This window comes from Agelaius tricolor, unplaced genomic scaffold, assembly GCF_023055355.1.
Source record: "Agelaius tricolor isolate 1412-34295 unplaced genomic scaffold, bAgeTri1.0.p SCAF_11, whole genome shotgun sequence".
Classification (NCBI taxonomy): Eukaryota; Metazoa; Chordata; class Aves; order Passeriformes; family Icteridae; genus Agelaius; species Agelaius tricolor.
Genome location: NW_027269271.1, coordinates 10,421,660 through 10,445,534, shown reverse-complemented (window position 1 = coordinate 10,445,534; position 23,875 = coordinate 10,421,660). Strand labels below are relative to the sequence as shown.

The 23,875-nt window shown below is 38.3% G+C and overlaps 1 protein-coding gene across 2 annotated transcripts in view; it reads right to left on the bottom strand.

The window, feature by feature from the left end:
- VAV3 (vav guanine nucleotide exchange factor 3) overlaps positions 1 to 23,875 on the bottom strand; it is a 147,837-nt gene that overhangs the window by 77,390 nt on the left and 46,572 nt on the right. For both annotated transcript variants that reach the window (XM_071436089.1, XM_071436090.1), the window contains exons 3-14: positions 17,910 to 17,968; positions 17,117 to 17,182; positions 14,713 to 14,821; positions 12,343 to 12,435; positions 12,180 to 12,248; positions 8,875 to 8,978; positions 6,827 to 6,926; positions 5,435 to 5,530; positions 3,711 to 3,779; positions 1,193 to 1,279; positions 678 to 763; positions 166 to 298 (exon numbers count right to left, since the gene is read on the bottom strand). In XM_071436089.1, coding sequence (XP_071292190.1) covers positions 166 to 298; positions 678 to 763; positions 1,193 to 1,279; positions 3,711 to 3,779; positions 5,435 to 5,530; positions 6,827 to 6,926; positions 8,875 to 8,978; positions 12,180 to 12,248; positions 12,343 to 12,435; positions 14,713 to 14,821; positions 17,117 to 17,182; positions 17,910 to 17,968 — 1,071 coding nt within the window. The remainder of the gene's footprint in view (positions 1 to 165; positions 299 to 677; positions 764 to 1,192; positions 1,280 to 3,710; positions 3,780 to 5,434; positions 5,531 to 6,826; positions 6,927 to 8,874; positions 8,979 to 12,179; positions 12,249 to 12,342; positions 12,436 to 14,712; positions 14,822 to 17,116; positions 17,183 to 17,909; positions 17,969 to 23,875) is intronic.

Below are 23,875 nucleotides of genomic sequence, written 5' to 3'. Positions count from 1 at the left end.
AATTACCTCAAAATAAACAAAGTTGAAATCTAAATATTCACTCCAGCTTATATGTGAAATGAAAAACATCTTAAAGAAATTGTATTTACATTTTTAACTCCCACAAAAGGCTTCAAATTCTTGCTAAAAATAAATATTTCATGCGAATTATAAACAAATACTTACCTTCTTATTTTCTTTATCAGTAGTAGGGTTATTTGTAATTTTGTATTTCTGAAGATCTATTATTTCCTTCATTTCATAATTATCGCCTCTCCGTTTGCAAACAATGACAGCTAGATCAAACAAGAAGATATGCCTATGAAAATACAATACAGAGATGGTTAAAAACACTCCAGAACGCTAACACCAAAAAGGCTTAATTTACACACTTTTGCCAGTGGCACTTTAAATTTTGAAGATGAAGAACTAAACTACTGGCTAATAAAACAACCAACACTGAAAGTTCTTTTGAGTACTTAAGACCAACTCCTTGTAAGGGACTTAGTGATCTTAGACAATATTACAATAACTAATTTTCCATTCATCACTTTGCACATTCACTTGGTCAATGGCAGTCAGGCTCTGTGAATGCCCAGTGGAATGGAAAGCCCCCAAGAATCAGTGAGCCAACCTCCAATCTAGCAAGAGTTACTTCACAGGTTTTCAATAGCAAACACCACAAGTTATGCCATCACCTGTCTTGCCTTGCACGTTTGTCTAATGTCGTTATCCTTATTTCCCCATCACCTTGAGGTCTGCCATACTGTAAGAGGGAATGGTTCTGAAATAGAAGTAAAATGTTTGATTCCATACAGCAACAGTGTGAAGATAACAACACATTCCAATGTTAGCCCACTCACTCCTTTTACCCCAATAAAGGACTTCTCAGACCAGGAAACATCTTTTCATCACTAACAGAAACTAGATACTATAAAGAATCAGTCCATTCTATATTTGTCTTCAAATGGGAAAGGTTTTCCCATTACAGAAACATCTGAGAGTCACTACACACACAAACATATTTAATTACCAACACTCAGAATAGCAAGATATATGTACTTTAACATGCATGTCATTCTAAACCAAGCAAAATATACTTAAACATTATCAAGAATATTATAAACTCCTAGGAAATGAGGACAAAATACATCTATCGATATGTTTGATCAAAAGTGATTTTAAATTACATGTAAATTTAAAAATCACGTACCAAATTCTCTATTGATAGTTGAAATTGTCTAATTTCCCGAAGTGTTTCATTATCTCTCTTTACTTCATTTACATATTGAGCCAAGTCCTAGAGTATCAACAGCAAAAGGGAGGAAAAGAATAAGTTCTCTATAACAGACTGCTGTAATAGATTATTTTGACAAGTTTATTTCTAATGTTGTCATTGTCTTATCTACATATTTAGTAATTTCTTTTGAAACTCTCTTTAACGTTCAAGAATTAACAATATGCATGCCTAAATAAAGAAGGAAAAAAGTGTCTGCATATCCTCAATAATCTTTACAACACTGTTCATGATATCTATTGGAACATGAACTTACTATCAAGAAAGAGGGAAACAAGTAATGAATTCTTAAAAAGAGCTGATTTTTTTTCTCAATTTCCTTAGCATTTTATTTTCAAGATTAAAGATGGAAATGGAATTTATGCAGCTCTCTACTGAAAAAGCAGTCAACATCAAACCTCTGAGGTAAATAGGAGGTAAATAGAGAATATAGCAGAAAACATATATACGGCAGCTCAAAAGCAGAATGTAAGGTGTAAATTAATCAAACCTGGGTGTCTATAATCTATGGCCCCAGTAGGTGGATCTTGCTCTTACTGCTGCACAGCAGAGAGAAGCCATTACACAGCAGATTTTAAAAGGGGCTTTTGAAGGGATATACTACCTGAAGTCATGGGGTGAGATCATTATTGTGCCCTTTACCAGAACACGTACTGTACACATTTTACTAAAGCCTTTAAAATGCTCTGAAGATGCCTGAGTAATAGTGACAATTTGCTGGGGCTTCTGTGTTTATGGCTAGAGATGAGGAGTGAGCAGAAGAGGTAATTGGTAGGGTCAGGAATGCTGAGAGCAGCAGTTGGAAAAGGCATTCTGATCTTCCTAAGTTGCTTTTACAGTATCCCTTCAATATGGTCACAAATTTGGAGGGTGGGAGGAAAACACATCTTCTCCCTAAGATGTTTTTAATCAAAATCTATGAATAGCTGCAGTCATTATGTTAGCTTCCCAAATGGATCTGTGCAGGATACATTCACGTCATTCTTAAAAGGCTTGGGTTAGCAATTAAATAACCTCCTTTCTTGCTGCCAAAAGAAATCCAACAGCATCATGCTTCCAAGAGTTTTCTTTCCTGGGGGCCACTACCACTTTGCTAGCAGTTTTTCCAAAGACGTTTTCTTTTTGTCTCTCTTGGTGAGACACACCAGGGTTTTTAGAAGCTAAACACCAGTGCTACATTGTTATTTTTACTACAATACCAGGGGCTACAGTAAATCAGAATGGGAACAATGCTGCAACCTTAAGGAAAGACACTTATATCTCAGGGGTTTGTGGGTTTGGAGGGGGTGAGGGTGAGATTTTGTGGTATTTCGTTTGGTTACAGCCTGCCAGTCAGTGAATATCTGCCACAGCCACTCTGGCAGGAGATTTCTTTGGTTTTTACATCCAACAGACACCAACAATGAAGAAAACCAGCAAACTGGAAAGAAAAAGCAGGGGTGAATATAAAACAGAGTTATTTTCCAAGCCAATTAGCAGCAACCAGGATGCATGGCCTGCAACTAGATGGATGAACACTGTGCCATTTCTTTTCAGGCACCTCTCTGAGGGAAATTATCATGGTGCCCATCCCTCTACATTCACTGCACAAAAACGGATAACAAAAAAAGGGAACTAAAAATCACATTTGTGAGCTGGTTTGTGTTCCAGGCATTCAAGGCAGCCATAAAATATGAGATAGCTGTGTGACCCAAAACTAACTTAGTCTGACTTCAGCATCTACTGTGGACCATACAGATTACAACAGGAGATATAATTTATGTCATGTTGGCTCCTTTCTCCACAGAGAACTGAAAAAACTTCCCAATTCCAGTACATGAATGTCACCATTGATGCCATGAAGGCAACTGAAGCAGACCCGTGCCTTGCTTCTGAAGTTGTGCAAAGCACATAATATATTACCTTATGCACAAGGCAGCACAGTTATTCTATAAAGCATTTGTTTGTACCACTTGCAGGTGAATCTATAGTGACAGGTACCCTACCTCCAGAAAGATACTACTGCTTTCAAAGGTAATGCCACAGAGATCATATTAAGATAACAGAAAAAGGTCTTGTAAACAAAGACAGCTCTCCATCTCACTGGGAAATGACTGATCTTGGTTCAAATTGACTTACAGCAGTAGAAATACTCCTAAATTTCAGAAGCAAGACCAACATGACTGAAACACCTGTTTTTCAGCAGATGCAAAAGTAACCCAAAATGGGGAAGTTCCATTTCACAAGCCCTCTGCTGCAGAAAACTACTGAACTTGTTTCCCAGATTTGAGCAAAACCCTCAACTTTATACTTGCCATGACATACAAAGCTCACAGGAACCTGTGAAAACATGTTTGAAATGTTGTGAAGAACATAATCTCCTCCAGGAAATAGAATTCTGAGTTACCATTCTAACCACCACCAGACATATATACTTCACCCCTTCAATACTCACCTTCATTGCATCAAGTGCCAGCTTTAGATTTGCCTTCTCCATGGCATCAGTAGTGTGTTTTACCAGCTCCTGTGGACACAGCAGTTAGAACTTTCCACCCACTGTTTGTCATTTTTATAAATTGAAATCATCATTGCTCATCCCCGCCCCCAAAAAATACAGAAGCCAAAACCAGAAAACACAGCCCAAGAAGAGGCATTTTCATGCCCAGAGTGAGCAGCCCATCAGTGAGTGCAGACTATTGCAAACAGTTAATTGGCAAGTGTTTAGGAATGATTGCTGCACAGCCTAAACACTGACTTTAGCTGCTAATGAACCATCACAAGAAGTGAATTTGGTCTGTCTAGCACTTCAAACTTGCCAAATCAGATCATTACTGTATGTGCATGCTGGAAGCCCAGGTAAACAACACTCAGGTTCTTTTACACATTGCTATATGGTATTTCATCCTATTCCAAAGCATGCACTTGTCCAGAGACAGGGATCCAGGCTGGCAGTAAAACTTCAGCTGAAGTGTGCACAGCTTAAAAGTCACTGTCTCATCATACCTAAGAGGAAGCTGACTCAAAAAACATACTGAAATCAAATTTACATGTTCAAAGAATTCTTTTAACCACTTCCTAAATGGAAAATATAGAGTCTTTTTGGGGCCTTATGAAGTAGAATAGCAACCTCTTGGGGAAACAGGCCATTTCTTCTTTATAATTTGAGACAATAATTATACATTTCAGCTCAGATAACTTAGTAAAATCATAAGAAATTGAATAGTATTTTTAATACTCATATTACAATTAACAATAAATAATTAGTACTTATATTTGCATTGCAATTCTAATAATTTACTCATTTTCTTTCCAAGTCTGTAAAATATTTTTCTTGTACAACAGATATTGTTACACAGAGCATAGTGACATTGTATATCATCTTTCCACAATATAGAGGTTGACCATAAAAATCATGAGTCATATCACATAAGTTTTTTTTAAGAAGTTGTACCATTAATTTTGGTTTTTTCCAATTTTGCATTGATCAATATATTGATGACTCATTTACAGAAGCATTTCAAAAATTTAATATTACAAAATGTATGTTGTTCTGCAGAGTAAAAATTATGCTCCATATATAAATAGTAGATCTTTTTAAAATGACATTTTACAAGCATCAGCAGGTTGACAGTCTAATATAGTAATACATTTCTTCTCAGCTGAACTAATGAGTCTCCTGGCACAGCTATCAAATTAAATTTATAGGACTCTCCACCCTTATTACAGGACTAACTGCAAAAGCTAATGCTTTGTGGGTTATAACAAGAAGCATTTCAAAATAAATATGGCTTAATTGCAATTTATGACAGCGAAGAAGTATCTTAAAAGTATCCTGTATGTATGGCTCAGCTTCCTATTTTGGAGGGTAATGGTTCACATTTCCAAGTACCATGCTTATGGTTTGGTACTACTAACCAATTTAAACACACCAACAATAAAAGGTCCAGAGACTGAGGAAACAATCATGTTTTATTTTATTTTCCCCAGATATGCTTTAGCTCTAAGGAATTATCTCTGGGAGAAACCCTGCACTTGACTCAATTTTACTTCTTAAAAAATCTAGGGAAGCGTCAATCACCTTCCTTTGATAAAGACATTTGGCTTTCATTTTCACAACCCACTGATGATAAGCAATCACAATTTTTCTCCCAGCCCCCTTAAATTTCAAAAATAAAGTACCTGGAGCAGTAGGTGATATTTCAGCACTCTTTGCATGGGAACCACTAAGAGATCCCGCAATGTAAATTTCCCATTATTGGCCCTCTTGGAACATTCCTAGTTCAAAGCAGAAGAAAGAATAAGACAATAGAGCTAGAAAATAAACCTATTCAAGTGACACATATGAAAACTCAGTGACATAGAAGCAACTATCTTAAGCTTGTGACAAATAGTAGCAACAAAATGAAGAAAAACAGTTGATAAGGCAAAACCAAAAAAAGCAAAAGTAACCTGCATGTTAGTTACATGTTCTCAGATGTTTCAACATGCATGAGTAGAACAAAGGCAACAGAAATTAGGCATTCCATACAGCTGAAAAAAAATATATATTCCTATGGGGGGGGCAGGGGGAAGCAGAAGGTAATCATGGAAACTACAGGCCAGTCAGTCTCACTTCAGCACTTCACTGCAAAACCCGCAGAGCAAGTCCTCTTGGCATCAATATCTGGGCACATGAGGAAGGTGCATGGGAATATCCAACATGCATTTACCACAGGTAAGTTAATACCTGACCTATATGACTAGATCTTTAAATGGGTGGGGACAGTCTGCCTTGAATTTTCCATGGCTTCATCTCTCACGGTAGAGTAATATCCAGGTTGGGATGTTATGCTCCAGGTCTATAAAAATCTGACTGCATTATGAGGCTCAAAAAGTGCAGTGACTGATGTTTCCTGCACCCCCTGAGGGACAGCTGCAAACAGAGCTCTTCAGGGCTCTGTCCAAGGCCCCCTCCCCTTCAGTGTCATTGGCCATGACCAGCAGCAGGAGACACAGGACAGCCCAGCAAGGCTGCAGGCAGCACAGCGCAGGGTGCAGCTGGCACCGCTCGGGGCAGGCTCAGCACAAAGCTCACATGAAGGCAACCAGGCAAAGATGAAGTTCCTCATCCCACAGGCACCAGCCAGGGACCCTGAGGGCTCAGCAGACAGGCAGCAGCTCTGCAGAGAGCACCATGGGGTCATGGCTGACAACCCTGAGGCCATGGGACAAGGGCTTGTGCAGCCTACAGGCCCCTCCCAGCCTGTTGATCCTGCAATTCTATGTTCCAGCTGAAACACACTGATAAATGGAAGGGTACCACTGATGGTCACTTCCTAAGAGAAAACACTAACTCTGTTCATGTTGGGGCAAAGCTCCCTTCACTTCAGCATCAGGAGGTGCACTTTTGTACATGCAGCACATTTTCATTTCATCAGAGGCTCCAAAATAATGAAGGCAAACACATAGACTCATCAGTCCAGCTAGTTTCATCATCATAAAGGTTTTGACTTCAATGAAAGCAGCACATAGTCACAGAAACACATGGTATAAGGTGTATACATATATATACATGTTAAAAAATACTGATACCTCTAACTTCAATTTAACATCTTCTTTTGTCTTAGAGATATTGTCTAAGCATGATATTGCTATCTCCACTTGACTGCAGTACTGTCCATAAATAACCAACCTAAATCAAAGCAAGAGAAAGAATGAAAGGAACATTTGTTTATTTAACAACAACCCTTGATCATTTTTTCACAATCCTTGTTTCAAAAGGAGCAGTGCCTATATAAGCAAGGATAGAATTTAACCATGTGTTCAATGGACAACATGAATGAATGAATACTATTCAGGAGAACAGTTTTGCTCTACTTTCAAAATAGTCCAAAATCATTGCATTTTCCTTTAATAGTCACATATATAGAAATATGTTCTGATAAACACAAGATTCATTAAAAAGCAGCAAAATTTCTGTTGAACAGAACAGTCTATAGTAGTCCATAGTATTTACAGCAATGGAGACTTCCAAGGTTGTAATGAATAAATGCTGGAGCACAGGCCTAATAGGATTAATTACAGCCATCCTTTAAAGAACTTGTAGGTTATCCAAACTCATCTATCTCCAACTTTTTCTATCAGGTCTGAGCTCTCAGATCAAAATAATAGTGTATGAAATCTCAAGCAATTTTCAATAGATGTCAAGTGAAGCAATGCTTCCTGAAGGAGCCTGGTTTTACAACAGGAATTTCTTGCCTCTCTGTGGAGGGATTCTTTCTGCTAGTCCCAGTGCCAAGAGTGCTCCCTTCTTTCACCTTTTCATCTATTTCTTGAGATGATTTCTTCTGTATGCTTCAAACCTTTTTTGGTGGGTTCCCATGAGCCTTCCACTGAAGTGTCCCAAATTTATTTTTCTCTCACCTAACCTTTACCCTTTTATTTAATTCTTTTTTTCACAATAAGGTGATGACAATGATTTAAAACTTATCATTTCTGATTACTTTTAACCACTGTATGGTTCAGACACTGCGTCAATCTTTGTTCCCTTCTTTTAATAATATAAACTTGGTATTTCTTCTCAGCGTCCTTTGTTCCTCTTTTAGTACACATTTCAGAACAACTTTAGAAAGATAAGCATTTGCCAGAACAACTCCTTGTCCCCTGATTCCCTCCTACAGCAGCAGAAAGTGTAACAGCCTGGGAAATAACCACGTCCTGCTCCAAACCAGAAGCTGAGACAGTGGAGTCTCTGAAGGCAGGACTGTTTATGGGCAGTTTGGGACACCCTCCTCCCTTGGAAAACTGTCCCATCTAGCATCCTTGGGATGCTGCTGTCCAATTCCTCACACGCTAATTGTTACTGCAATAATCCTCCTTCACCCTGAAGCAAACCCAGTTAGCTCTGACTCTGCTCCCAGAAGGATTTAATTTTCAACCAAATCCCAAAGGTTACTTTAAGGTAGGTCAGCAATGTAGCCAACAGAACAAGTGTTTTCAGCCAAGTACCACAGGCACATAAATTCATCTGGAGAGTCCAACAGCTGTTCAGAGCTGGCAGAAGGAACAATATGAAAAGGTGGGTAAAAAATTGGCAATTAGCCCACAGGGTATGGCATGTTGCCACAGCTATCCTGTTATCAGCTTGGCTGCTTTTCAAAGCTTGAAGGCAAAGGTTGTTTGCTTTACTATCACACCTCTGACTCAGGGTAAAGCAAGACCATAGTCTCTTCTCTCTTCTCTTTCACATATGCTGCCTCTTCTTTCCAGTTATGACCTTTTCTGTTTTTTTAATCTGAAATATCCCTAATAAGTACCCTTTATTTTATCTCTTAAACAATACTAGTATGTGTTACAAAACATCTAGGATTATGTTCATGAAAAAAAAAAAGTGTAAAATTTAAGTTTCCTTAAAAATATATTTGTTACCTGTCTAAGTAGAAATATTGCCAAAGCTGGGCTAACAAGAGTGAGGGCTCATAAAACAATAACTGGCATTTTGACTTCCAGCTCTAAACACCAAAACTAGCTTGATAACTTTGAACTTAACCCTGTTTCAGAAATATTCGTCAAATAAAATTACAGTAAAATACCAAACTGAGCACATATCAGCACAATTAGTAAGAATTCTTAAATCTTACCTTTCCTTGTAGCTAATAAATATTTGATAGAGGTTCTGATCATTTTTGTTAACAATGGAGTCATTGATGTCCTGTGTAAGATTCCTGTGAATTTTCACCAAATCCTTAAAAACAGTAATGGGAAGGGGAAAAGTTTTGTAAAAACAAAATGGCTTAAAGCTTTGAATACAAAAATAAATTATATTATGTTTGACTCATTAATTTCAATAAATTGGAAAGCAGATTATTTGAGAGTAGAATCTAATTTCAAGGTTTGGCATATCTGCCCTATATTGCAACAAGAACAACTAAACTCCAAGAACTACCTATTAGAGACTAATTTATTCTAGCTTGGAACGTGCACTGTTAATTCACCTTTATTTTATAATGATAATTTTAAAATTAAGCAAGTCAAGTAAATGCTTTAGTGACAAGCTGAAGTAATGATTCTTGTCCCTGAGCTGTGAAAAATTAGTTCTGTACATTACATTGGTCGATTAGTGATGTCCTAATGCTAAATTAACTGCAATCATAATGAGTTTCCCAATACAGCACGCAGCTAATGTCTGAGAGAAAATATTGCAGAAATATTTGCTCTTTGATTACTGTTGCAACTCTCCTTGCTTATATACCATCATACAGAAACTATAAGAGACTGCATCAGCTTCAATACTGTATGGACACTGTCAGAGAATTCATAAGAAATTAAGTCAAAACAGGTTAAGTTTTGAAATCTGGGTAACTGTAAGTAGTATACAGACCATTGGAATGAAAAACAGGACTGTTTAACAGAGCAAGCCACTGAAAATGATTTAATTCAAGAAATTATACGCTACAAAAATAATATTCAACATTGATTCATGAATTGAGTTAAAACATTTCACTTCACACTGATGAAAACTAACAGTACATACAAGGTCAACCACATCACTGATGAGGGTGCAGAATCTTGAAACAGATCAAATTTAGTTGCCAGCAACTGTATGGCCTTATCTTCAGAATCTTAAGTTGCAGTACACAGACATTATTACAGAAATGCTTCCCAATTAATGCATTTGGAACAGGAGCACTTTTTCTAAGGAGCGCACAGGGACTCAGCTAAGCAATACCCCTGAAAAACAGCTTAATGCTAAGGGAACAATGGGTCTTTTTGGGTTGCCATCTCTAATTCAAATCAAGTTTTAAACTAAACTAATGTTAACATCATTTGAAGTTAATGAATATTCCAACACTTCAGTATCTGTTACACATACAGAGAGAGAGAGAGATGAAAGTATGTCCATATATATAATTCACAGGCATGCACAGGTGCACCTATAAGTGCATTTATATGTGGGTGCACACATAGATGTACATACAAATGCATGTATACACAATATAGACAGACCTACACAGATGCAAATATAAAGCCATACATTAACTTAAAAGAACAGAACTTATATGTCTGCCAATGAAAGGCACTCTCTTTAGACTCGTGAGTAATTTGGGGTAATTGGTTTTTTTCTTCAAAATGAAGTATTTTGATATCAGCAAGCATCTTTTAGAGTCTATTTAAGGAATATAACATCATTCTAAGGAAACAATCCTTCACCACAGCCCCTTAACAGAAGAAAATCCATTCTGTTCTGAGAACACAGCACTTGCTCTTCACATCTCACTTAGCAGCAGAGCTCTGTGTAACAGCTATTTTTAGTTTAAAGCAAGCTTCCACTGCCCTCCAGCCTTCCTGCTGAGGAACTGCCACACAGACAAGGTCTGAGCAGACAAAGCATTTGCAAATATTTTTGGCTTAGCCAAGTCCTGTATTTCTTTTAAGGTTATTGGATGTCTATGAAATGCTCCTGGAGTTGGAAATAAGCAGCACCTTCTAACAGCAGAATACTGAATGCTGGTAACAAAAAGCAATACAAAACAACCAAAATATAAGCTCACTATGTGTCTCCCTAGTCTAAAATACACAGGTTTTGTTCTTTTTAATCTTCTGTGATCCCATGCAATCCTTTAACTAGTAGTGACTGGGCTGACCTCCCTGCTTGTGCTAACAGCATTCAAGCCCTTTCTGTACCCTTGTGCAGTGTTTCCATTGACTGGAATTAGGTCTTTGAAAAAAAGTCAATATGCCTGGGCACACAGAGCCTTAGGAAAGAGGTTTACAGTAACTTAGGGCACATCATGGCTTCATTTGCAATGAGTAAGAAACACTAATGCAGGACAGAATATAGATTTGTTTTCAAAAGCAAAGGGATCTCTGTGGGGAGCTGATGTAATTCAAGAAGATAAGTTAGTTACTGATATCTGTGACGGTGTTTTGGACTCATATTTAAAGTGGAGGACATGACAGCAATCAAGAGGCAGAGTAAAAACTTCAGTGAGGGAAAAACATGGCGAGGGGTCAGGTATCATCCGCATAATAACTGTCAGAACTTACCTGCTATCAGGATGATGCTGGAACAGCAACCAAAACATTTTTACCAACAGGCCAGGTTCTCGCAGAATAGAAAAACACCTCCTCCTATAACCTGAGAGCCTGTTGGACATGCCAGGTATGGCCAAACCAGAGGTGATATTTTACAAGCAGTCATAGCTTGATGTGGCTCATGGGCCACACTCTGGGGACCCTTTCCTTAAAAAGGCCTCATAAAAGAACATTGCTTTCATTTGTCTGGTTTGAGAGAGGCTTCAGACAATTTCTTTAAAGTTTGACTGAGTAAAGACATGCTGATCTCTTATCAACTAAAAATACATGTAAACTATCATACTGTTTTGATTAAGCTGAAAATAAATGACACAAAGTAGCAATCACAGGCACCACTATTGTTTCAGTCAAATAGGAGGTTTCCTAGATGATTCACAGAGGATTTCCTTAATCCTTTCCAGCACCAGATTCTGAGTCCAAAATTGTGAGTTAACTTTCAAGTGTGTTCAATGATGTAGGAGCCAGGGCAGCTACAAGGAATTGCAGAGCAGCTACAGATAGTCAGTACACAGCGACAGGTAACTTAGCAGTCACAACTTTGTACCATCATTAAAATATCAGCATTTATTAGAAGATAACCCATTTCTAGGAATTATTAGCTTTTAAAGATCAAAAATACTGCAGTTTATAACAATTCACTATCTCACATGCTAATCATATTTATCTTACCTTATTCCCTCAAGCAGAAAAAAAAATTGCTAGTGTACATCTTTTTTAATGAACTAATATCCACATAAACACACCATGCATTGTATTTCAAAGCATGATTTTGTGCAGTAACACGTTAACACCAATATATCACAATCAGCTATGAAGCTCATGTCTGTTCATTAAATATGCAATTACTCACAGGAATGTTGATGAAAACAGTATCAAACTCTGATGCTGACAGAAATCTTTTCAATGGCACCATGAAAAACTGAAAGAAAAAATTATATATACATTGGCTATTTTAATTTATCTTCTAGACTGCTATAAAAATGCATGTTATAAGTCTGTAAGCAGCATCTTACTTTCTCAATCGATTCCAGGGTTTCAGTGTACTTCTCTTCAGTTTGCTTTATTTCAGCAAGACAACAGCTTCTTATGTCATTTTCAGGACATTTCTGCAATTACAATGGAGTCAAGTTTAAGTCATTAACAGGCACCTAATGGATAAGAAATGGTTTTATTTGTTTAGAATTACACAATTAGGATAACTGCTTCCTGAATTTCCCTGAGTACTGCAGCCTCCAAAGATGACAGAAATAACAAAGAATATTTTAATGTTCAATTAGATGATGACTTGAGTAAAATCAAAATCAAAGTAAATTATGAAAAATTAATGTTTAGACATAAAACACTGAAGTATCAGCATGTACTCTGGAAGCTGAAATACAAGGTCACATTTAATTTACATCCAGACTGAGAAATCTTATTTAAAATACCCAGCAGTTAATAATTTTATTAACCTTAATGTGGCTAAATCACGTAAGCAACTTTGCATTGCCATAAATATTGGATTCAGTCTAATCCTTGTACTTATTTACAGTTATTCCCCTTTTATTTCTCAAGGGGAGCTTCCTCTTCAGACTCAACAGGAGTATGTTCTCAGATCAGGAAGCACAGTGACCTCAAAGTTCAGCTGTTGCATATGTATGTGTGTGCCTCCAACAAGACCCTGGACTTTTCCATGTAAACCACCAGACTCCTAGGACATGGAAGTAATTATCAGTAATTACATGACTCTACAAAAATAGTTTACAAGCACTCTTACCCAAGATAGGATTTACAGCATTACAGCTTCGATAAAATCCTATTTCAAATAGAAGAGTAAATAACTGGAAGATGATATGGAACCGTTCATGTCAAGCAAGGCACAGAAGCTCTGGAGACATTAGAGGTCAGCGTGGAGGTTTGACACAGTAACTGGATAGGCTTTTGCAGTTAGAAGCAGTGACTAATCCAAAATGTTTTCTCCAACAACAAGAAGCAGTATCTTAACAAACAACAGAACTACAACATACTTTCTGAAGCCTATTTATCAATTTGCAACACCCTTCAGCATATCCCTGGTTGTATCTTACTTATTTTCATCCAATGTAGAGAATTCCTATGCTGCACACAGACCAGATGACTAGATGATGTTCAAATACAGAGACAGTCAGGTGTAGAAATTTAGCACTCTAGTTCTTTCCATTCAGAAAAACTACCTTTAGCTTTTGAACAAAAGACTTTTCTAGGAATAGCAGAATTTCTAGGCTGAAATTTTAACATTTCAGAAACTACTCTTGAAAACCCAATTTGTGCAGTTCTTCATTTTCCCACAATGAACAGTAAGATTCTGTCTTTATCAGATGCAGACACAAGTAACCATTTTGCAAAAATGCAGTCTTATCAGAAGAATTGTGCTTTGTAAGCATCATCATGGTCACCCTCATCTCAAATGTATTCCCAAATTCTTTTGTACAGGGAAGAAGACACTGTCACAGTTAACTGTAGGTAATTTCTATAAAATATTAAAATTTGACATTATTTAGACCTTCAGCTATTTTTTACCTTTAGCTCAATACTGTCCAAAAAATGCTTGCATATTTGCCCCATTACAGAAGTTGCCATACTCAATAGTTTATATCCATTTGCAAAACTTGGGCATTTGTTGTTCATCAGTACTTATATGAGCGATGCAAACAAATCCTGGCATTCCAGTTAAAACCGTTCACTTCAGTTTTGTGCTCATCTAACCCAAAGAGATCACTAACACAGACACTTTGGCAGAAATTGACATACCAATTTTTCTATCCACACTGCAAACATCTAGAATTTGAGTGCAATAAACAAAAGGAAAGAGGGAATAAGAAATAATGTGTGATACCAGTACAGGTAAGAAAAGCTGCCTCTGGAGTTCAGCTACACCTAGGGAAAACTTAGTGGAATAGTTTACTTCGCAACATAAATCTACATGGTTGAATAAACAGGAAATTCATTAATTTGAAATAATTCTGAGTTGTCCTTGTTAGGCTAGTCACCTAAACTATGGCTGAAATAATATTATACACAAGAATTTCACAAAATTATCACAAATTTGAAGGTAGGACACTTTCAAGTAAGCAATTCAATTACCTGTTCTTAAAACAGCTGGTAAATTTTACTACTCAAAACTATCAAAGTAATTATTGTATTTCATTTAAAAATCACTTTTTTTTTAAGGCTTACTATAGTTAATATTTTCTCCTTTACCCAAAAAGCCTGCAAAGTCTTACATAGAAGATAATACTCTGCACATGAGAACTCTGGATGCAGCTGAGCAGGAGTGTCAGTGAAACTATCTATAAAGACATCATTTCAACTTTCAAAAAGTTAACTGCTATTGTTCCAAAGCAGCTAGGAACTGGAAAACATACAGGTTGCTGTGCTGCTTCATCTTTCATTAGGTCTTCATAAACTTCCCCACCTTCATCTTCTCCATAGACACAATCATACAACTCCTCATCTTCCTCAACACCAGTTTCACTGAAAAGATAAGACAAGAAAAAAAAATGTGCAGCACAGAAAGTACCACCAGCCCTGCAAAGGACTACTCATAGGAGAAGGTTCTACAGTAAACAAACAGAATAATTAATAGAATAGCTAATGAAAATAACTCATTAAGGGAAATTAGGTCCATTAATAAATTTTCTTTTCTCAATTCATTTAAAATAAATTTTACAGAATCAACACAATACTGAAGACTAATGAATTTAGAACTACATGGGAACTAAACCAGCAGCAAAAGCAACACCTCAGGACAGTTTTGTCACAAGCTACAATCCAGCTGCCCTCTTTTCCTTGACCTTTTCCCCACCACATCCAGTGAAGAGGAGCTGCCTGTCATTACTGCTTGCATCCCACTGCACTGGGATGTGAAACTGTTACAGGTCTTCTCCCCGTCTGAAGAAAGGATGAGCCAGGGTAAAATACACCAGAAACAGCACTGAGAGGCACTGTACCTCCACATCATAAACCAGAATCTGGATTATCTCACACACCCTTCAGCTACACAAAAAAGAACAAAGGAACCAATCAAACTGAAAATCAGACAGTTCAACAAAACCAAGTATGTGCAAGCGATGCCCTGCGATTACTGAGACCATAAAAATACAGCAGAAAGTCAGTGCTCAACTCTGCCCTCAGCTAATTCAGCTTCATTACAGTCAGCCCTGCTAGAGTGCTACCTGCTTTGTGCTAGGGATGCATCAAGCCTATAATAACTCTCACTCCTATTCCTTAGGGTAAGTCTACAAAAAAACACTAAAAGATCCTGAAAGCGGTCAAGTCACAATAACAATATAGAAACTGCATCAGATATGCAGCCAATTTTGAGGTTTATCCTATTGGAAGACAACACTGAAACCCTTCAGAGTAAAACCCAACAGGTTAGTCCAGCGTTTCAGTTCCCACCAGCAGTGATGCTGTGCTGGCACTTAGCATTAAACACTGGCAGCTGTCAGATGCAGCACACACTCCATTCTACCACCTCTGCTCCAGGGAACAAAAGCTGGCAAAAAGGTTGAGTAAGGATAGAAACATTTAGCTACTACAGCTCTTTCTGACAAAAATACTTAAATTAATTTTAAATTCTTTAGACACCATTTAAACTCAGGGAAAATTAAATCAATTTCAAATAAACTTACTGATAATTGAGGGAAACTAAAAAATGTAAGCTATTTGCATTATTTACTGGCACATTTGTTTCTTATTCTTGAATTGCTTCCTCCACAATTGAGACAGCATGCAACTATTAAATTTCTTTTAATAATTTTCATAATTTGTTACACAAGAAGAGTTACAAATCCATTTCTTTGGTATGATTTGTTAGGTTTTTTTTAATGAAAGGCTGTCTCACAATGCTGAATTTACATACCCATTTAAGAACTGGTGAAAATATTTTCAAACAGTTATAATGCCACCACATCTAAGAGATAAGGACATCACCTCTTGCCCACTTGGGTCTCAGAGGAGACTACAACTCCTGCCTTCTGCATGCTCTGCTACACAGAGTGAAAAGCAATTATCTATGACACGGTCAGTCAGCTGCAGAGACAAGGACAAGCTTTGCAGGGAAAGTGGTAAATTGAGCAATGCCAATCACACTGAGGTTTCCCTTCTTTATAGGCACTGAAGAAACAAATCCCTGGTGTGAACAGCAGCTTCTTTCCCACACTGCAGGAAGCAACATGCAAGGAGTGCTGGTGAACTTTGAGCCTCGGAACAGTGAGCTCTGGCCTGGCTCTTGTCCAACATGATTCCTCATGGATCTTCAGAGATCCCAGCCACAGGACACAAAAGTATCCTGACAATGCTGCAAACACTTACCCAGAAGAGGTAAATGCACTCACATTAAGAATTTCACTGACTTTGGGGAAAAGATACACTTGAATTATGATCCAAGCATTCATTTTCTTTGCTAGCTCAAGACAATTTCCTTACAAGTGATATTGCAATCTTCTGAAAGCATTCTCATAGTATTGACAGGTAACTTAGAAATGCATTCTTTATTTCCTTTGCTACAAGCACCCTCTGTGAAACATGCTGCTTTATATACACAAATGTAGTGTAATAATTCAAAAAAGTTTTCATAATGAATTCTTCCTGGTCAGCATAATAACTAACAAAATATTTACTAATTAAATAAATACCCCATTCTCATTAAACCTATATGTTCTACAACACAATACAAACAATAGTATGCAACTGAAAGACCAAAATCTGTAATTAATTTACAGATTAATATTAACAGATTAATATTAATTAGTATTTAAAACATACTCTATTAAATCAGGAAGACCTTTGTAGATATCTTCGTCATCAACACTTTCTTCTGTAGGGAAGGGCCTATAGAAAGAAAAATAGCATTAATTACAGACACCACAAGCCTAGTCATATAGTGGATTTCTGTTTGGTTTCCAAAGTTTTCACACAGATTATTGTATACTAATGTGCTTATATGCTCCCCCCTTTCTCGGATGAGCAGTGTATGTGTATTTATACTTCATTATGTGGATTAACACTTAATATAATAAAAACCCTACTGGGCACAGTTGTTATTGATCACCACTAATACACACCATTGACATTTTTCAACTGGAAAACATGATCAAAACTTTCAAGTTAGGTCTGATTGGGGGTTTTTTTGGTTTCTTTTTGAAAACAAGAATCTCACAAACTTGGCCAATTTTGCTGATTTTTTAGAAGCGAGAAAGAAAAGAAACCCTATTTGTCTCTACATAAGTCACCACTCCATCAGCTTGACTTCTGATCCCTGTGTCACAATTATCACACAAGTTCTGCAGTACCAGAACTGCTGCTCCTCTGTTCACCTCCTGTTTCAGCATGAGCAGTACACACCACTCAGGTCCTTCAGCGAGTGCACAGAGGCAGCACACACCTTCTGGAGCTCCTCAGAGGTCCAGAGCCTTGCACACCTGCCCACCTGGCACCCTGGCTTGCAGCTGGAGAAGCCCTTGGTGGGGGACACAGACTATACTGCTTCTAACAACCTTGCCAAGGAGCATCCCACCAAGAGTCATCAGTGCCACCGTTCCCAATAGCAAGAACATACCTTATGCCTGTGCCCAGTGCAATGGGAGTGCGGGAAAGCTTCGAAAGTGTTTCTATCACCTGCAGGAGAGGGAAGCAAACTCTGATTAGTTGTAGAACAGAAGCAATTAAACATTTTGTTCTCTACTGTTTCATTATCAGCAGCACTACTTTAAATCAAATTATATAAACAGAGACAAAATCTGGCTGTGCCAAATACAGTTTGCAATTGGACCTGGATGCGCTTGGAATTAAATTTTGTCCTAACTAAGACTGCTTGTGTTCCTTGGGTAGCTGCAGCAGGAGGAGTTTGGGCAGCAGAGGGAGCCAGAGGCCGAGGCAGCAGAGGCCCGGGGCCCGGCGGGGTGGCGGAGCGGCGACACAGAGCCAGGGCTCCGCCACCTCGGGGCCAGAGCCGAGCGCTCCCATCGGCCCCGCGGCCAGGGCCGGACAGAGGAGCCCGGAGCTCTTCCTCATGGCTGGAATACGGCAGCAGCCTGGGAAACCTCATCCTAAGAGAACACCTCCTGTAAGCGCCGAGGTTACACACAAAGCGAGGGGGAGCATTAGGAAGGGTGGAATACACACACACGGTCACATACATGAGGTTGTTTTGCTGGCAATTGAATTCATACAAGACCTATTTGAGTCTGCCTGGCCAGCCCTCTCCATCATTACTGTTTACTCATACACAGATATGCGAGTCTTATTTGCTAGAGAGGGAAAATGACCCAAAATGACACCCTGCCTGAATGTCCACACTTCAGTGACAAGCTTTCCCCTGAACTCCTCAGAAGTTTCAGCCTGTATCTTTTCAAATCAAAAACCATATTAAGTTGAAGAGAAATCTCAAAAGAAGCTTTTTATCAGAAGTATCAAAATTGAGTACAGCAATTCTACATTTCTACATTTCACAGGCATTTGGCAATAATCACTACAATTTCAGTTGTTTATTTTTGAAGTTTTAATTACAAGACTACCATGACCATAAAAGAGAGTTAAAAGTGCATCTCTCAAAGGAAGGAAAATCACATGTTTACATAGGAGAATGACAAAGTAAAAACCACAGGGAAATATCACAAACTATAGCTTAAACTGAAGTTACAAAGACTCCATAGTGAATAATAATTCATAGGCAGATGAGCAAAATTAAGAACTAATGTTAGATTAATCCTGTGAAAGCAATATTTGGAGTTCATTTAAACAGCTGTGAAAATAAATGCCTTAAAAAAAATCTTGTTTTGCCTAACAGCAAAGAATAATAAAAACAAATAAATATGCCATTAACATAATCAAAGATGGGGGCACATATTTCCCCTCTGAACAGAAGAAATGCAATATGGTCTAGAATAAGCTTTAGAAATTGTGAATAAAAGTTGGTTAAATAAATGACAAAATGAATTAAAAACTATTTCATATTAACCAAAAGATCAAAAGGGGAAAAAGACTCCTTTAACAAGTCTTTGTGTTGCAGGGGAGTTCTGGTTTCCATAGCAGACCAGAGCTGCCCCTGCACACCTGCAGCTGCAAGGAGCCCTGAGCCACACGAGACAAGAAGCTGTGGGATTCAATGGCAAAATGATCTGTCCTGATACATGGGTGGGCACTGATTGGCAAAATCAGAGGAGGCTTCATGGTTCTCAAAACAAAGAGGGGCAAATCTGATGAACTGAATATCCCTTACTTGTTTGAACATGATATTTCCCAGCATACAAAAAATCTCTTGCAAACTATTCCACCCACACAGACCCTTTTCCTTAGAGGGAGTCTCACTTATCTAGCATAATCAAACCCAGTAGACATATGGCTTACTTTCACAGCTAATTACAGCTCCTTCAAGATCACATTTAAAAAAAAAAGCCGTACAAATAAAATTATTAATTTTAGGTAAGTAACTAGCAAACATGGTTCCCAAAGTGCACTGCCAAGTTACATTTTAGAACTATCACTATGTACACAAACAAAAGCAAGATTTATATATTAGAGGAATAGAAAAACTTTTTCAGGAACTGATGTGAAAACTTGGAGGGGGCGGGCACAGAGGCCCACGGTGACACCCACACACACTGGGGAAGCCAGAGAAGCATTTACCAGAAAATGTGCAGAGAAAAGGGTGGAGAAAGGAACTGTTTGACTAGAGACAACAGGAGACTACAAGAGTCTTCCCTGCACTTAGAACAGAAACCATTAAGCATTCCAGTCTCTAGTAAAGACTAGAACACAGATTCAACTTCCACAGAACAAAAGATAATGCTTACCCATTGAACCACTCCTATTAAACCGCAGCTTAAAACAGCTCTATCAAGAAACAGAACCATATTTACCGAGAGGCATTTCTCTTGCAGTTGTGGATTCCCTAAAGAATTCTGAGAAAATGTCAAGAATACTTACACCAGTAATCACACATGGAATTACCACTTCTGGTCAACACACTAACCCAGTATCATATGCGTGTAAATGTATTTGCTCCAACAAAAGGTGGGGCAAAGCAAGATTCTCCTTCTACAAGAAATTTCAGTTCTTTGGTTCTGAGACACTACAGAAGCAACTAAGAGTTCCCAAATGTCAAGGTCCACGGGGATGATTGCAGTTGTGTATGGGTTGAATTGTCTGATAAACAGAATTTCAATAATCATTCAGCAAAACTAACTTAAATGCAGCAAAATGTCTGATTTTCAATAACTGACAAAAGAAAGATTTAGGAGTTTTTCAGAACAGTGATTGTTTGAAGCCCTGTACAGTTGATGTGAGGAAACCTATAATATTCTGAACTCCAAAATTACAATGTACTATACACATTAAAGTCCCTAACATGCAATTTAGCACTTTGCATGTGCTTTTTTTGCTTTGCTCTCTTCCTTTCAGCAGAGCTTTAATCCCTTTTATGCATTTAACCCTAAATGATCACCCAGCTCTCTTCCAAATCAAGGACTCTGACAGATGCTCCTGTAATTTGAATAAGGCTTAACTGGATCTTAGTTTAAGTGCAAAAGTAGCACTCCTTGCCTGTGCAAAGTCCAGAACAACAGGGATTCCATGCCTGGTGCTGCTCTGCAACAAACAAATGTACAAAGGGCTGCAGAGTTTTGCACACACAAGACCAGCAGGAGCAGTCCGCAAAAAACAGGTACTCAGTAAAGATTCCTCATTGACATTCTGGCCAGCTACAACACACAAAAAAAGAAACATTTATACTCCAAAACATTCCACAACGAATACATTCCTTCACACTGAAAAGCACAATAACTCTGTGATTTGCCTGCTGGGAGCCTGACACAGAGATATTAGCAAGAGGCTTCCAGGCTAAAAGGAAGCCTCACTGCACCCACCCCAGAACAGCTCCTTTGCACTGCCTAACACCTCGAGACAGAGGTTAAGCAGGTCTTTAGAAGTCACATCAAAGTCACATTCACTTCAAGAAGATGCGAACATCCAAGTTTGTTTTTCAGTACATAGGCAGTTTATGCAAAATATGACACAAAATTCAAATCTACAGCTTTGGAAGAGGAAGCACACCTCAGCCCACACCCTGGTGAGTGGCTCTGCTCCTCATTCATGTTTCAGGCACTGCTGGCAAGAGCAATAGTCTCACATTGTACATCATTAACTCTTTACTTCATTAGGAACTCTAACACCTTTTTTTTTGCTTGATATTTATTATGGCTTGACTTGACTTCCAGTTGTAGGTCAGATTCTCCAGTTTATATAAGAACTTTAATATGCCTTGCCAAAACATTATTTTGTAATTTCCTGCAGCCATACTCTTCAGTTAATCACATCAGATATTCCTGTGCCTGCTTACAGCAGCAGTAGTACACTAGAGGGACTATTTTACAACTTTCCATAGCAATAGTGTGTCTGAGTTTAAAATGTCCCTTTCTAAGGTATTTTAGTTGTGTCTCTTTTTAATCTTATTTCTTTAAAAAGAACTTGCAAATTATGCAATTAAAGAACAGATTAGGTACATTTTAAGAGTACTTTTCCACTTTTAGAAGAAACAGAAGTAAATGATTTTGCAACTCACTGTCTCAACAAACAAGCAGTAACTCTGTGCTACTGACAGCTACTATAACAACTATGCCCATATTTATATTTCTGATATTTACCTAAACTGAAAACGTTAAGTGAGCAACAAATATTGATGGCATCAGTTTCATAGTTTATGCCAATAAAACCTAGAAAGACTCACTTGTTAGATCATCAAACCAGTTGTTTCCATGCAGGCACTTCTATCAGGTTGTGTTTTCCTACAGCACAGTAAAAGTCAGAGCTCTGGGCAGATCATGAAAAATAAAAAGCCAATGCATATAGAAATCCAATGTTTCTGGAGAACACAACACCATACATTCTCTGCAGTATGGGGTGAGGCTCTTATGAGGCCAATTTTAAGTGCCTCATCTCCAGGACACTTTAAAGCCAGAACTGCCAGTCATGCCCACATGCTGAGTGAGTTCTCATGAAGCTGTTTTCACTCATTCAGCAGACTGGCAAGGAGGAGGAGGGGAAAGAGAAACATCATTTTGTGTCTCTGTCACTCAGAGACAAGATGAAAATGCTATACATAAATATAGTCTCAAATTGCTCACATGAAGAAAGGTATATCTTTTGCTACTGTAGAATTTACCAGCCTCTGGACAACCCTAGATCAACACTCCATTTGGCACGGGGTGGGGGGGAGTTGAAATACATATATTGATTAATATGTATTAATATTGTACACTAATTCATCACTAACTTGTGAACCAGAAGACCTCTAGGAACTGCTACATTTCCACTTTACTTGGTTAACAGATAAAAAGAAAAAAAACCCAAACATTAAGCCAGACAACTCCAGGATGATTACACAGCTGCTGATCTAATGAGCATATTATTCCATGTAAAGAGTGTTCATAAGCTAAATTGAACCTTTTCTCTCCATCTGCCCTTGTTCGGGTACCCTGTTAGTAGTCTGTGTTGCTTCAGGTTAGTTTTAATCAAACCACAATCCTCTAGAGAAGGAGAAAGGATGAGAGCTTTTCCAAAAGGCAAAATGAATGAAAACTCCTTAAAATGGAAGGAAAGATGGGGAGGAGGGGAAAAAAAGAAAAAAAGAGGGAAAAAAAAAAAAGAGAGAGAGAGAAGAAAAAACCTGACCTGAAAGCAAACATTTGTTTCACATACTGGCATCTTAACACATCCCTTAAAAAACAAAAAAAAAAAAAAAAACCCAATTTTTAAATGCCAGCTATGCAAATATCCCTCTACTAAATAACTATTGTGGCATGCACTGAAGTGTCAAAGCCATACAGACACAAAGCTGTGAAAGACAATTTACAGCCTTGGCACCTGCACCAACACCTCCTTAGGAAGAGGACAGACTGCAGACCTTCAGCAGGTAGAAATGTCATCTGTGTTTCATTACACACAGCTTCACGTTCCTGATCTTCACCTCATTCAGACAAAATCCGGGCTTCAGGTGTAGAGCACTGATAGGTGCAATCCAAAGGAAAGGCACAAATTTACTTTCCACTGGGTAATCACCAGCTGTGGGATGCTGTCAGTTTTCTCACTGGCATCACCTTCAGCCATCCTGATCCTGGCTGTCTCATTGTCCGCGTCCATTCTTCCATTTCCACTGAACTATACTCTAAGGAAACACATCTGAGGACTACTTCATCCTTCCTTCCCATCAATGCTCAGCACTGGCATGGGAGCAGTAAGGAAAATAGACCAACCGTCCCAGGGAAGCGTGGCAGAGAAATCCACAACCCCGAGCCAAGTCTTTGTGACTGACAGGAGCCTGCCAGCAACCGTGTAAAAAGGTTTGAAACCAGGTGCCAAATGCTTTCATGCAGAGGCAGCAAGGGTACAATTGCTGTAAAAGCTGGTTTTGGCAGTCATGCACGTTTCCTCTGAGCCCCAGCTGCGAGAAGAGAGCTCAGAGGTGCTGTTGTGCCGCAGGGGAAAGCCTGGCTGGCTCTGGGCATGCAGACCTTCATACTCTACACA